General features: G+C 36.8%; 1 protein-coding gene across 3 annotated transcripts in view; it reads left to right on the top strand.

Annotated features, from left to right (window-relative positions):
- The window catches only part of COL14A1 (collagen type XIV alpha 1 chain), a 117,301-nt gene that overhangs the window by 45,771 nt on the left and 55,692 nt on the right, over positions 1-15,838 (top strand). For all 3 annotated transcript variants that reach the window (XM_061447802.1, XM_061447803.1, XM_061447805.1), the window contains 8 exons: positions 1,740-1,879; positions 3,524-3,650; positions 4,670-4,809; positions 7,922-8,054; positions 8,795-8,866; positions 9,683-9,825; positions 13,642-13,771; positions 14,799-14,921. In XM_061447802.1, coding sequence (XP_061303786.1) covers positions 1,740-1,879; positions 3,524-3,650; positions 4,670-4,809; positions 7,922-8,054; positions 8,795-8,866; positions 9,683-9,825; positions 13,642-13,771; positions 14,799-14,921 — 1,008 coding nt within the window. The remainder of the gene's footprint in view (positions 1-1,739; positions 1,880-3,523; positions 3,651-4,669; positions 4,810-7,921; positions 8,055-8,794; positions 8,867-9,682; positions 9,826-13,641; positions 13,772-14,798; positions 14,922-15,838) is intronic.

Here is a 15,838-nt window from a genome sequence, read left to right as displayed (position 1 = left end):
GGAAGCTATTCAAATAAGCACTCTTCCAACAGGCTTTGATTGATAAGATAGTGGGGCAGTCTGGGAGGAAAGAAAGCTCTTGTTGAACACACCTGTCTCACATGGTCAGTGTTCAATGGTAATGTCTCTCCTGTCTGGATTCAAAAGATTTAAGCTACTTTTTTTTGTAGTTGGTTTGGGTTTGTTTTGGTTTTTTTTTGGGGGGGGGGTGTTTATTATTAGTATTTCTGGCTTCCAACTAATGAATAGGCTACCTAGTATTTTCTTCCTGAAGCATATATCTGCCTGGAGAGTGGTCTGCCCAATTTGGTGTAGTATTATGTGTAGTATCTGATACTCTACATTTAGTAAATAAAACTTTTCTATACACTGTATCATCTCAGTTACTGTAGTGAACCTTTCTCTCTGCAAAACAGAGGCATGACCAGCAAACCCATTCTGTGGTGTGGTTTCTTTCTGGGTCCAGAATTTATCCAAGACTCACGTAAATATGACATGACTCTGGCATCAGGATTGACTGTTTGAGAGCAATGCTGTCAGGAAGCTGGTTCTGAACGGAAAGAGCTGAGACTGAGGCATTTTGTGGTATGGCCTGGATGGTGAAATGAAGTGCATTCCATGACTGACAGAAAGTAGAAAGGAAAGCCAACATGTGATACTCTCTTCACTAGACTCAGAGGAATATATTGAATGCCAGGAAGTGTGGCAAACCCATCTGATACAATTCCAATGTGTTCCCGTCTTTTCTCACAGCCAAGTTGACTTGACTGTTCCTAAGCTGGTTAGGTGTTTGCTTGCAGATTCTGAATTAATATATGGCCTGGCTAAAGATCCCACATAATATACGGATTTTTTAAATCTTTTTCTTTTTCCCATGTGCTCTTGTTTGAGGGAAACAGCTTCTGAAGTGCTGATATTTATCTGTCCACGTGGATTGGGGATGAGCGTGTGCGAAGGCAGGATGGATAGAGAAAAGTTTCACAATTCAGAGAAAATTAGCAGATGTTGAGCTAATACAGAGCCCACTGCTGAGACTAACAGACAGCACACAGAGTTTTCTCTGGTGTTATAGAAAAGTGGATGCAATCTGAGACTCATTTCTTTTAGTTCATGACAGTCAAGGAATATATAGTACATAAATATGACTTTCACCAGGATTGCTGTTACCAAAGAGCTTATTTCTATAATAAAAGAGGAAAGGTTAAGCAGAGGTAAAAAACAAAAACAAAAACAAAACCAGCATCTTTGGAGATCATCTGAGCTAGTTATGCTTTTTGGACAAACTAACCCTTATGTCAGGGGCTTTTAGGATTCAGAAAGATTTTGGCCCAAATGTTATTGTCGTTGAAATAATATTGAAATATTTTTGCTGGGATACTCATGGAAAACAAATACAGGATAAAGATCTGATCGAATTAAATTAATTTACAAACACAAATTTCTTGCAAGTATTGTCTAGGCTAGATCTTGCTATGATACCTCCTATGTACAATAGCATTATTTGTTTTTCAGTATTAGTTGATATTCACTTAGCAAGACTAAAAGTTCTGTTTCAGCAAAGAGCTAAGCTATTTTACCTGTAAGTACTTGGGTTAACTCCATTGCTGTAGGCCTTTTAATATTAATATTGTTGATAGAAATTTTCGAATGGAAAATGTGATGATAATTTTCAAGACATTAAAAATGTCACAGCTAAAACCTGCAATCACTTTCATGATTTCATCTGTTTCCTTTTTAAGTGCCTCTAAGTCCACCAACAAACCTGAAATTTTCTAATGTTGGGCACAACAGTGCTAAGCTAACATGGGATCCTGCTTCCAAAAATGTGAACGGCTATCGCATCATGTACGTTAAAACAGATGGAACAGAAACCAATGAGGTAAATTATTAGTATCTCTCTTCCCTTAACCAATCTCAGACATCCAATCCCCAAACTTCTGTAATTATTAATGGCAACTTTTATAAACAAAAGCTACCTTGCAAGCTGTAAAAATTATTTATTAGAGAATTCTGAAGCTGAGTGCGAACAAGAGTTTGCTTAGTGTTGGGTGTTGATTTGGAGTGGATCATACATGTGGGGGACGTTACTTTGAACATCTTACATACCAGAGCAGTCATTGCTATTGCACGTAAACTAAAGGAAACTACTCAAGTGAACAATGGTGTGTACATGCAGGAACTTGACAATACATGGTGTGGAAATTTGTATTCTTGGTTCAATACAGATAATGATACTTTCAGTATATCATATGTCATGGACCCAAGCTCATTCAAAAAGACTATCTGAAGGCTTCACCACATTTTCTTAACATTTATTACTTAAATTTATATTAAAAACTCTCTAGTAACAGGATTTGGCTAAGACAGAATGATAATATAATACCAAGATGTTCTAACTTAAATTTTTGCATTTAATAATTTACTTGTGCAATTTTAGTTATGCCTTCTTACTAAAAGTTCTTTAGAATAGCTTTTAGTAGCATGAATCCTGTGATAGAATGAAAAATGGGATGGAATGATATTAACACAGAAATTAAAAAAAAATACAGAAAATGCAGTAAACTGGTCCAATTATTAATACAGTCCAGATCCCTTATGTCATAAGTTGCCATGGATAATTTAGCCCTCCAAAAAAAAGTCATTAATAGTAGTTATGTGTAATTGTGTTTCTTCTGGGGGACATATCTGGCCTTTCATCCATACAGGATAGAATATTAGTTCTGAAGAAGCTGTTCCCGAGCTTCGAAGAAAGCATTCCAGTGCTATATTTTGTGTCTTTTCTTTCTCCTATGTCCCTTAGAATTTAAATTAGAAATCACTTGACCTCTTCCTATTGATTACCCTTAATACATGTAATACCTCTGGCTGCACTCATAACAATGATATTTGAATGTCTCAGGTTTGTGGTAATACCCTTCATAGCATGACTGTTCAGTAGGTTATTATTTACTTTTCCTTTATGTCTGTTAAAAGAGGTGGTGTCATTTTTTTTGTTGTACTGCATCAGTAGAATTTCCCTTTGGTGCCAAGCTAGTGTGACGCTGAATAGTTGAACTGATAAACTGTCAGTTTATAAAGCCTTGAGCAGTATGTCCTCAGCAAAGTCATGTAACTGAAGTCTGGGTAAAGACCAGAAAAAAATATTATCTTGTCTCTTGACAAATGTAAACCATAATTGTTTAGGCAATGATTATCCATTGGGGGACTGGATTCAACAGCCCCAAAAGTTCCTTCCCTCTCTGGGTTCCTGAACACGCAGAGCAGATACATTAGCGAGTTAGGCTTACTAAGGCGGAGTTCTCTTTTACTCTATTTTGTCATAAACAAAATTTGCCTTTTCTCTAGTTCGCGTATTTTACTTTTTTGTCAGCTGTTATGGCCCTGAATTTATGCTTGTTCGTAGTTTCACAGAATTTCCATACTAATAACGTGACATTTTCTTTCTGTAGCATTACCCAGCAGAATTTCAGACAAAAGTGTAAAGTGTATGATCAACATCTACTGCAAATTATGCTTTCTCTAGGTGGAAGTTGGTCGTGTTTCAACCCATACTCTACAAAGTCTGGCACCCCTTACAGAGTATACTGCTGCTATTTTCTCTCTGTATGATGAAGGTCAATCTGAACCACTTACTGGCAGCTTTACCACAAGTAAGTATTACTGAATTTTGAAGGCTTTCCAGGAAGAATTTTTATCCTCTCTTACTTTACTGGAAAGTAAGACCAGTAACAGCAAGTATCTCTGGCTGTGAATTCATATATGTGGAATCCTTTTGTTATTTTTATTGGGGTTTTCAGCATTTTTGCTCCCTTATTATGGGACCAGTTATATCCTTCCTCATGTGAGAAATCTGTTGACATCTTGAAAACATTTATATGGATAAGGTTCATTTATTAAGAAGTCTTTCCACAATCAGCCGTTTCAAAGCATCTTTTATGCCATTAGGTAGTAAAGCATTTGTCTCCCTAGTCTTCTGAAGTATCTTTCAGTGTGATGGCATTTGTCTCTTCAGCTAAGTGTGGTAAATTCTGAATCATACAATTAACCAGTGAACTGTCTAGGCAGTAAAGGGCAGAACTTCATATAAACAGGAACTGGAACTCCAAAAGGAGAACGTATGAGTAATTTAAGGCTCCTGCAGTCTGTTTAGCACATTTATAGTTTCTGTGACTATTTCTGCATTAAACAGATGGCTGATGACACTTATTAATGATTTCTAACATAAAAGTGGGAAGACAAAGACTTTGAAGGAGGAAAGAGAAACATGAGGTGGAAAAGAAAGGGAGAATGTATGAGTATGGAAAAAGAGGTTGATATCTGCATGCAAACAGCAAGTGGAAATGCAGACAGAGAACAAAGATTAGGATTTTGCTTTGGGGTAGAGGAAAAGAAAAGAGCATGATGCACAGAGCATGAGACTCCTTCAATGGAAAGAGGACAGAGAGACTTGTCCACTTAGAATAGATAAAGAGCATGTATTGTGCATATTACGCTCCTTCAATTGCAAAACCACTTCCTTAAGTTCAAATAAGTGTGCAAAGAATTCTGCAGCGCCTTTGTTATCTACCTCCCATGTTATACTCTGTGCAAGTACATGCTTGATATTGCCATATGTGCAAGCCTCAGAGAACAATCTACTCACACTTTTCTTTCACATAATATTTTGCAGAAAGAGTTCCTGCTCCCCAGCATTTGGAAATCGATGAAACATCAACCGATAGTTTTAGGGTCAGCTGGAAGCCCACCTCGTCAGATATTGCTTTTTATAGACTGGCATGGATTCCTTTGGATGGAGGAGAATCTGAAGAGGTTAGTTGTCTTGACTTTCTGAGGGTGTGAAGTGGAAGAAAGAATTCCATTCTGAGGGCACCTATGCTGCAACTTTTGCCAATTAAATATGACCAATTGATTTACAGAAAAATCTGCCCCAATGTAAAGCTTTCTAAGCCAAATCAAAACAGTATTCCAAGGGTGGGGTTTTTTTGTTTGTTTGTTTGGGTTTTTTTAAAGAAGTAATGAGGAAAGATCTTTATTGAATAATCAATCTAATCTGCAATGTGCCAATTGCCATAGGACTCTCACTGCTGTTTGATGCTACTTCAGCTTTTAGAGATTCATATTCTTTGCTTTGCTATGAAGATGATGACAGTAGCTGAATCAGAGCAGCAATATCCTCACATAAAGCTCCACATTTGTCTAATGTGCTGGCCATTTAAAATCCCCTGTGTAGACTTAGTTATGTGATGTTACAAAAGGAAAACTTTGCACATAGTTAATTTATTAGATTGTTCCTTTATTACCTGTTGTTATTTCTCCTTTTCCTCCTCATGTTTTATTTTTTGCTGTAGGCCCTTGTGTGTCTTCTCCGTAGTGTCATTTTTATCAGTCTGAATGTTAAAATGATTTTTCATCTCTTCAGCTTTTAATGTTTTATTTTCTTTTTCCAGGTAGAAAAATACAGACACTTTCTCTCTCTTTCCCAAATTTCCGTCATTCATTGTCTCATTTCCTTTTTCCATTTCTTTTCTTATTTACTCGTTCATTTGGCTTCTTTTGTACACCTTAATCTCCAATGAGTCTCTCAAACATCTTGCTATGTTGGCATCAGCATTGTGAAGACAGGCTATGTCTGCAAACTGTTTATCTGGATGCACAACTCAGTGGGGAAGATGACGCTTCCCACCTGGTCCTAGGTTTCATTCATTATTTTGTCATTCATTAGGGCAGAAAGAAGTCATTGCAGCTTAGGTTATGTGGCACTTTTTTCTGTTAGCTTAGTTTAGCCTCATTCTTCCTAACCTTTCACCTAGCAAGAAGTAGTCATGCAAGAAACAAAGAATAACAGGAGTGAGCAGGGAAAAGAAGGAGTTGGCAGATGAGCAAGTGGACACAGGTCATCTCCTTAGCATTTTCTCCTGCAGTAGATGAACTGATTTGTTCTGTTTAAGTCCCAGTGAGTAGCTGTCAGTGAATCCCTTTTTAAGCCATGTGAAATTTAAGTCTGAGTTCTGAGTTCTTTGAGTGTAAGAACAAATAATCAAGAAATGTTTGAACTGTTAAGGTTCCTCTTATTCATTATAGTCACTAAGAACTGCTGGAGACCCCAGTGTTTTAGTACACTGAAATATTAAAAATACCAGGGCTGTTTTCTTGTTCTCCTTGAACGACCTCTGTAATGGGGTCAGGCCCAGGATAGCACAGTACCTCCAGGCTGTTGCCCCTTTAAGCTTCTTTCCCAGCTAAGTGATCAGTCATGCAGAGAAATGACATGCACTCCCTTTGTCTTTCTCCCAAGACCCAACTTGCCAATTAGCTGAGAGGGGTCAGGGCTGGTGGTGAGAATTACACACCCCTCGGCTTACTTCACCCCCACTGCTGATGAGTGAGGAGTTTTTAGTGGGGTGTTGTTGCTAAAAAGCCAGAATACATTTAAGAGCGCCCTTTCATTTCTAGGTTACAGTACAGAATGCATGCTGTTATACTTGTGTGCTTGTTACTATTCTTACTTTGTTATTTGTCCTCTCTACTTGAAAGTTCAGCACTTTGTGTTCTTTTTCTATGGTCTTCTCCGCAGGATAAATTAGCGGGGAGAGTAGGGTGATGGAAGTGATGCTTCAGAAAGTTATGTGAGATATAGTAGCTATATATAAATATCTGATACATGACTAGAGGCTCTGGGAAACTTTAAAGGAAGGTGTACTTTGATCTACTTAGTATACAGCTAGACTCATTCAGTTTGTTTCTGAAATTTTCCCAAGAAAATCCGTGCCAGAAAGTATGTGGTGAGGGATGCCCAATTCATTATTTGATAGCTGTAGAACTCATTTCTTTCTGCTTTTGGTTTTTCTTTTTTAATCTGAGTTCAGAAGGTCTGTGATTGTTTTATGGGTCCCTCTTCCCCAGGACCAACTCAGGAAATCTCATGTAGCAAATGAAAGCCTAAAGTGTGATTCACTGTTTCTGATAACTGTTGTAGTAGATTTTAAGCAGCACATATATTTGTTGTTGGATTTCATTATAAGTCTTATTTTGATTCTGTGTATGCAGTGGCCACCTTTAAAAACTTGCCAGTGTTCATCTAGATAAAGGCTGTTTTATTGTAGTATCTGTCTGCATAACCCAGAAACTATTCCCAAAACCATTTCACCAGAAATACTGCGCAGGCTCCTTGTATTCTACTTTACAGTCCCTTTAGCTCCAACTCTTGCCAATCTATTGATCCTTTCCAATAAAATAAGTGAAGCGCGCAAAAATCTGAAGTGAAACCTTCTGCTTATAGTTAACATTGCACACACGAATATTCTGCTGCTGTCATAATTAGAAATTAGGAAAATCACTATTTTAAACATCATAGCATATAGCAAACTTCTCATTAGCAGATATCTCCTAATCCCCAAGTGTGCCACAGATGTTCTTTCAAGTTGAATTCATGTGTGGAACCATAACTTGGATTATAATTCTGGTATAGAAACAGCATTTTGTAAAGCTGTGAAGATGCTAAATACATTTGTAATAATAATACTTGAATGGTAGAAATATAAATGGAATTTAAGTTACTCTATTTTGCTTTCATTGATGAACATTTTGAGTTTTAGTGATTTTTCAAATGAAATACGTATGGTCAGCTTTAGCAACTAATTAGCTGTGGGTGAAAGTGTAAGACTACGCATTAGAATAATCAAGCTAGTCCCAAAATAATAAATATATTTCAGATATTCTTAACAGTGTTGTTGTTTTTTTTCCCCAGATGTACTCTGTGATACTTTTTATTTCAACATAGCTAATAAATTCTTTGGGCACATCGGAGTGTAGATTTCATTTATTTCAAAGGAGAATCCAGTTTCCATCTTTCATTTCTGTCAATTCCTATAAATCAATCACATACAGAACTGATTTTCTTTAATCTTGCTGTGTTACTTAGGTTGTCATCAATGGAGACACAGACAGTCATGTTATTGAGGGTTTGTTGCCCAACACAGAATATGAAGTTTCTTTGCTGGCAGTTTTTGATGATGAAACTGAAAGTGAAGCTGTTGCTGTTCTTGGAGCTACATGTAAGACAAAGTCTTGATTGTAATTTTTAGAGATGTTTAGATGATTTAAATTTAATGCACATTTATTTTAAATATAGTCCATCATTGGGTGTCTGTAATATTGAAGAAAGTGGTGGTTTAGCACCCGGGATTTGATGACTTTTTTGCTTTTGTTAATTTTATTACATAGTAGATGGCATTGAATCAAAATGATGGTTTGGCTCCCTGTCTGATGTGTGCTATTAATAACCTTTGGATCTGGGTAGATATTCTCCCATCCTATATTTCAACTTAGGTACAGGGTTAACCTTGAACTTTCTCTTAAGACCAGAGGCCCTTACCTATTCAAATGATGCTGATACTGCTCAGTGTTGCTGAGTCTACTTTCTGTTTTTCACTTGGACAGAAGTGAAGCAGCCTTGAAGAGCTTTCAATTTAATTCATCTCTCAACTTTACCAAATAGTCAAAGTGGAAGTTATCATGCATAGTTCAGCCAGAAATTTGGGAAACTGTATGCATTTTTACTTAATTATACAATGTATAATCATATCTTATCTGTAGATCTAAGTGCTTATCTTGCAAATAGATGTGCCTAAAGTAAACTAAATGAATAGTTCCTTTGTAGTTTCTGAAATGCCTGAAGTGTGGGATGCCTGTAGGTGTAAGCACATACTTTCACTGTCATAGTTGGAAATACAAAATAAGTACTGTGACTTCCATGTCTTGTTGAATTGTTAGTGAGCTGAGTATTGTTTTTCAGTTGCAAGGACTACCCCAATACCTACCCCAGTGACTACTACCAGTACCACAACTTCTAAGCCAACTACAGCAGGTATTTATTGTTCTATTTAGAACAAATGTCAACAGTTTAAATGCTGAATGGAAAGAGCTGAGCCTGCCCACAAGGACACCCAGGTCTAGAGGCAGAGAGATTTGATATTACTGAGGAGCTGATAACCCCAGTTCTTAATGGTCCTTGGGGTGAGGACACCATAGACGTCAGGCAGGCAACATCACCAGTGAAAGGTGCACACTATTGCGCTCCTGCCCCAGCCTTCTGCATGTGGCTGGCTTCCTGCATGTGCCGTGTGTTGAAGGAGCCAACCTATTACACAGTGTATGGACTGTGAATGATAGCAGTGATATTACATAGGAAGTAATTTGGAAAATTCATCTCTTTCTTCACTTTCCCTGAAGAGCTCAGAAACTCTTAGAATTTTGTTTAGTTTTGAGTGTTCTGTTTGTTTTTCCTGGAATTAGAAAACTGACTTGTAAGGAACAACAATTCTGGAATGTTTCTCTTCCATAGCATTCCAGCTGCAGGGGAGTTCTGGTTACTCTAAGGCACCATAAGCAGTGTAGTATAAACAAAGCAGATAGATGGAGTAATATATTTTAATGGTAGTATAGAATAGCTATTATTTTATTAAATGTTTAAAGATTTTATGTTATTAAGCCTAAGTTTGACTGAAGTGTATGGATTTGCCCTACCAAACCAAAGTATATGGGTTTGCCCCACCAAAGTATATGGGATATGCATATCCACCATGACTTCAGGAGAGCTTGCAGCTACTTGATGATAATTTAGCACAATTTTAAATCTAAAAATAGAGTTGAGAAGATATTAATTAAATGGTTTTTGCTTTAGTTTTTCGAACAGGAATCAGAAACCTTGTTATAGATGATGAAACAACCTCAAGTCTGAGGGTGGTATGGGACATTTCAGATTACAATGTTCAGCAGTTCAGAGTGACCTACCTCACTGCGAAAGGTGACCGTGCCGAGGAAGCGGTAAGAATGGTCTGTATAGGCTTTGTAAATGGCTTCATAAGCTTGAAAAGTTTGTTTAATAACTGCTAAGGCATGGCCTTTCTTTTCAAGACACTCCTGTTGCAATTAGTAAAAGATCCGTGTTTGGTATTACCATGAGATTGAAGTTTTAATTGTACAGCACCTGGTGCACTGCAGGCAACAGCAGTCAAATGTAAGATCAAGGCCCAGTCGCACAATGTTTAAAGAAGTCATAGTTAAAAGATGAGCAGCCTGTCCTCCTTTTTCTATATTGTTAAATCTGTGTAGGTGTTTGTGGGTTTTAGTTTGTTTTGTTGGGGTTTTCTTGTTGGTTTTGGGATTCTTTACTCCTTTGGCTTTTTCTGTCCTGAGGTTGTGCTTGTACAGGACAATCTTATGTCATTATTTTATTTCCTTCAGCAATTTCACTCCTTCCCTAAAAGTCTCATTTTATGCTAAAGCCATGTAATTATAGTTCAAATGCAAATTTTTCATACTGCTTGTTAACCTGAACTTGTCACAATTAGGACAGCGCTTTTTTATCCTAAGTGCCTAAGAATGCTTGTTATTTTTCTAAAACCACCTCATGCTCAAAATTAAAATTGTCTTTCACAGAAAAAAGTTTCTGGTGATGAAGTTTTGGAAAACATTTGAAAGAATGAAAAGTGCTACATGTACTGTTTAGTGCATAGAGCAAATAAGGAAAAAAGAGAAGTCCTTGCTGCATTATTTTAAGATTTCATAATATTTTACGTAATTTCAGAATTCTGGACACAAGTGCTTTTTTTTTCCCTCTCTTCTTCTTCTTTCTTCAGTTGGGGAAATCTTAGTATCGCAGCACTTTGTTTCAACAAAAAAAAATAAGTTCAAAAATGTTGGGATAGCTCTGTGAATTTACATTTAAGAGGTGAAATTGTATAGCCCAAGGTTATTTTCTCAATAAATAGCTCAGAATGCAAAAATATTGACTGTATTATTCTCTTTTCACGTGTCTGTCACGTGACTGACTTCTGTTCATAGAACAGTTATATAGAAAATATGGGGTATTCTAACAATTATATAGAAAACACAGGATACTCTTTTTGATGCCTAGCAGCTGACATTTTTAGCTCTATATCATACTGTGTCCATAAAAAATGTGGAAAGAAGTTACTTGAATTCCTAGAAAAATATCAGTCTTTTTTCATTTTGGCTTCGTTTATGAGACCTTGGTGGAAGATTACTTTTTAACCGTCTCTTTGAACTATAATCTGAAAATGGACTTTTGAGGTAGTGATTTCCTTTTGAGCTGCAAAATGTCCTTTATGAATTTAACTCGACTGTATGATGATAATATGGTATATAATACAATGGCAAACTTGCACAGCACAATGGCACAAATTGTACTATTCTTCTGACACTAACTCAAAGCTTCTAAAATTCAGACACTAGATTTCAGCTCTGGGAGTTTTAATCAAATTCAGTTGAAGGATATAAATGTAATTCTGATTTAGTATTCAACAACTGTTATTTTTAAAGGAAATTAAACTGTAGGAAAGGTGTTCAAATTTTGGCTACCAGAAAGATATTTGAGTTGGCTCTAAAGCTCAATAAAGAAAATTATAAAATTGTAAGATTAGATAGGTATGTTGGCTTTAATACCAAAAATTCTTTAGTTTTTAATTACACTCTCAAGTCTGATTATCTTTGGTCACAATTCAGCAAACAGGTTAACCACGTGTTTCATCTTTGAAATTAATCACATGCATAAATACTTTACTGAAATAAAGGTTGATGTAAGATTATCCTTAAAATTAAGCACATTTTAAAAAGAAGGAATATTTTTTATCATGTGGCTCCAAGCACCTGAGAGGTGCAACACAGATGTCAATAAAATGACACAAATATTTAATTTTTAAGGGAGTATTTATATGGTTAACTACATTTCTTAAGAAGAGCCCAAAAGTTTTGTGGAATTTTGGGTTCAAGTATACTATAGCGTGACAGTTCTGTGGTGGATGCTTAGGTTTTTTGGCTCTGATTTCAGTGATATAAATTTTAGTTACTCCTCCCTTTCCATAAAAATATTAATAAGCATTTTAATCCTTGATTCAATTGGCTGGAAATCAGGGACTAGAAAATGTAATTGAATACTTTTCACTACAGAAGTCTCAAGCCCTGAATTGCATGTGTGTTCTTGGGTGTGCTGTACATACTGGAAGGATCACATTTTTTTCTTCCTTAAAGCCAAGAACATTTCTCACTGCTGAAAGCTGTGTTGTACAGTAGATCTCTGCACATGTGGAAAAGAGAGGGTTCTCAGTGCTTGCATCCCCTCTCCTGATAAAACAAAAATTTGATTGTTCCTTTTCTCAGAAACTTGGCTTGTGTGTTTTGAGTATGTGTATGGAAGAGTTCAGCATGGGAATCTTTCATGCACATGTATTTACATGGTTTTGTCCAGGTTTGATCAATGAATGAAGTACTTATTTGACAAGTCTCGACACCTGGGTATACTAGATTAATTTCCTGCTGTGTAGTACTCGCCAAAATTATAAGCAGTTTGAACGTATCCTGGAGTGTTAAAACTGGAGAGAGCTTTCTTGTCTGCATATATGCTTCAGAAAATCTTGCTCTTCCATCATCACATGCATCAGTCTTATTTGAAACAGTGAAATACTTTTAGGCTCAGGTTCTGCGTTTTCCCCTCGAGTCTAAGGCTTATAGACCTCTCAATTTCTTGCCAAGTGTGAGCGGTGGCTGGCTCAGGTGATAGATTCACACAATGGACATGTGTCAGAAGGGGTCCAAAATCCAAGGCTGGACCTTGGGACTGTTGCTTTCAACAATGTCACTTCACAGCGCAGGTTTATTGAAGGAAAATTAGGATTGGTTTATTTTATTTGTCATGTCCACTCCCATGTGCTGTGTAGCTCCCCTTCAGGCTTTGGGAGCTGTCTGAGATTAAGTTTGCTGACAAGGCAGAAGATTGCAACCACTGCTAGAACCACTGCTGTGATATTAATTTTTGAGGCTCTGACTAAAATACAGTCATCTATTGAAGAGTTTCAGAAACAGCTGCTTATAGGGGAACCATGTACTGTATTAAATGAAGCAGCACTTAATCCAGTGGTTGAAACATCTCCTCTAGCACACCTAAAACTGCTTGGAGGAATTTCTAAAGCTTCTCTACTTCTACTCAGTTGCCTGGTTGGATTGTGCTGCAGATCTTCCACGTTTCATGGCAGTTTGGGATCCTTCCTGACTAGCTTCCTTTCCTGAATAGCTACCTTAATTTCCTTGTCCCGAGACTAGATGAGGATGGAACAAATGTGTTTTACTTCTGCTTGCTTAGTTCATGCTTCCCCATCTCCTGAATTCATTTTCCTTCCTCCCAGGGAAGGATGATTTTCTGTCCCCAGAGGACATAACTATCAACCTTTATTAATGGGCATAGCTTTGGACAATCATATTCATGTCAAGAATAAATACAGTAAGAGGATTTATTTTGTCTGTACAATAAAACGGTTCAAGTGCTACCAATCCATATAGTACCAGTGGTTTCTGGAGCTGTAGTGGCTCATAGGTTTAATATAAAACTGTGTTATCCCATAAGCACATTCTCCTTTTTCTATTTTTGCTAAGGTATAGATAGTAGATGTGTTGAAAGGGTGGATAATTTAATTATATTATTTTGCCATAGAACGTCAGAAATATTTAAAAATGCAAGCTATGCAGCAATATTAGTGAAAGGTGGTGTCAGAGATCATGAAAGATATGAAAAGGTTTTAGCTCTAGTTATTAAGCTTGATTGTTTCTGGTTTTCTGGCTATCCAGGTAATGGTGCCTGGGAGACAAAACACTCTTCTGCTTCAGCCTCTGATGTCTGATACAGAATATAAAGTTACCATCACTCCCATCTATTCTGATGGGGAAGGCGTCAGTGTCTCAGCTCCTGGCAAAACCCGTGAGTGCAGATTTTCTTCTTGTCTTTGGCCAGGATATGCATGTAAAAGGCTTACTCTTTTGGCTTTAGTAATATATTTTAGTATAAATATGGGCTTACATGGCATAACTTCTATGACTCTAGCTCTACATTCATCTCAGTCCTTTCATTTATAAACAATGGATTGCTTCTAATTGACAAATTGTATTCTATACCCAAATACTTTGAGTTTGCAGAAACTTACTGAGTAATGAAGCTGGTAAGTCCTTGATAGATAACCCAAAAGGACAAGCCAGCTAATGCAGAAAATAAAGTAAACAATGCCTGTTGGGATTGTATCAAACCAGCCATTGTACTGTTACATTTTCTTTTGTGTGTGATCATTACTTCTTAAAGGCCATTAGAAATGCTTCCAAACTCTTGACAAAGGTGATTGCATCATCTCTGGAGTTCTGACCAAGTACCAAAAGATTACTCAGCTGTAGCTTAAGTTTCTTCTCCACTGTATGTTGGTAAAAAACTCATCTCATTGCGTACTGCTAGTCACGATAGTATAATTTTATTGAATTATTCTCTTAATTTAGCTAATTTCTACCTAAATTGAAGTGCTATTTGTGCAGACACTTAAATCACTTGTAAAGCATTCCTTTCTTTCCATTTGAAAGTGTTAAGTGTTCACAAGAGCATGATTTATACATTAAAAACTTTGGTGTGCTTGGATTGAAAAAAACTGTATAAATGAAAGAAAATTATGTTTGAATCATTTTACTTTAAAAAATGTAGGGACAAAGTTGGGAATTAATTTTAAAATTCATTGTTTGTTGAATAAAGTTCATAATTAATCCTCGATATAACTTGGTGTACTCAAACACATCACTGTTAATCCACTGACGTAATGCCAAGGATGAATTTGCTTAAAAGCTTTTATCCTGCCAATTTTACCTGTAAATCTGAGAGTACTGGGTACCACACTACTTTCATGTGCACATCTTGAGTTTTATGCTTATTTGAGATAGCATTGTAAAAGCTCAGTTTGCTTTCCTTTTAGTACCCCTGTCTGCTCCTAGAAACCTACGTGTCTCAGATGAGTGGTACAACAGATTACGTATCAGTTGGGATGCCCCACCATCACCAACAATGGGTTACAGAATTGTCTACAAACCTATCAACAGTGAGTTTTTAAACTGATTTTTTTTGTTGGTTTTGATTGTACAACATCTTGACGTCAACTTTTGCTGAATTTTGTTCTTATATCTAGGAGTTGCAGTTACACCACCTCAAAAGTGCTTAGATGTGTCTGTTTTTAAATAGGAAAGTTTTATAGTCACAGAATGATGCAGGTTGGAAGGGATCACTGGGGATCATCTAGTCCAACACCATGATCAAAATACGACCTACTTGGAACAGGTTTCACTGAATTTTGTCCAGCTGAATTTGTAATATCTCCAAGGATGGAAATTTTAAAACCACTCTGAGCATGTGTTCCAGATTTTGACTACACTCACTGTGGAGCTGTCTTTGCTAATATCGAATCAAAATTTCCCATGTTGGGAATTTTGTCTGTTTTGTCTTACCATCTTCTTGTTTGCCTCAGAAGATATTGTATTCTCTGTCCCCTCCCATTGGGTAGAGTAGGCAGCGCTAAGATTCCCATTTAGACTCTCCATCTTAAGGCTGATCAAACCCAGCTCTTTCAGTCTCTGTTCTTATGCCATTTTATCATGACTTTCTGTTTATTTCAGAGGCTGCATTTGCTCTTTTCCAGTTCTCCTATTCTTCTTCCTTCCTCTCACAATACAAAGTTTTAGTTTCCTGTTCTACACCTCCTAAATACTTTTTTTTTATTCGTTGCCCATTTTGTCTGTGTTACATCTTTGCCCACCTGCACATTGTAGCTAGACAAGGCTCCTTCAAAACTCTGTAGAAAAATATGGTCTTCTATTGAGATAGAAACACAAATGTGTAAGAGTCTAAAACGCTGTCCAAAGACAATACTGTTGCCTGTTTTCTGAAATGCATCTACAACAACTAAGAGAGGCAACAAAGGAGCGGTTTGCAGTTCTGATTTGGGAAAGTTTTATTCTTTTC

Source organism: Pezoporus flaviventris, unplaced genomic scaffold, assembly GCF_033815535.1.
Source record: "Pezoporus flaviventris isolate CSIRO_AGI_PZ_B2104156 unplaced genomic scaffold, CSIRO_AGI_Pfla_v1 ptg000007l, whole genome shotgun sequence".
Classification (NCBI taxonomy): Eukaryota; Metazoa; Chordata; class Aves; order Psittaciformes; family Psittacidae; genus Pezoporus; species Pezoporus flaviventris.
The sequence above is the reverse complement of the archived record's forward strand: the minus strand, read 5'-3'. Positions and strand labels throughout refer to the sequence as shown.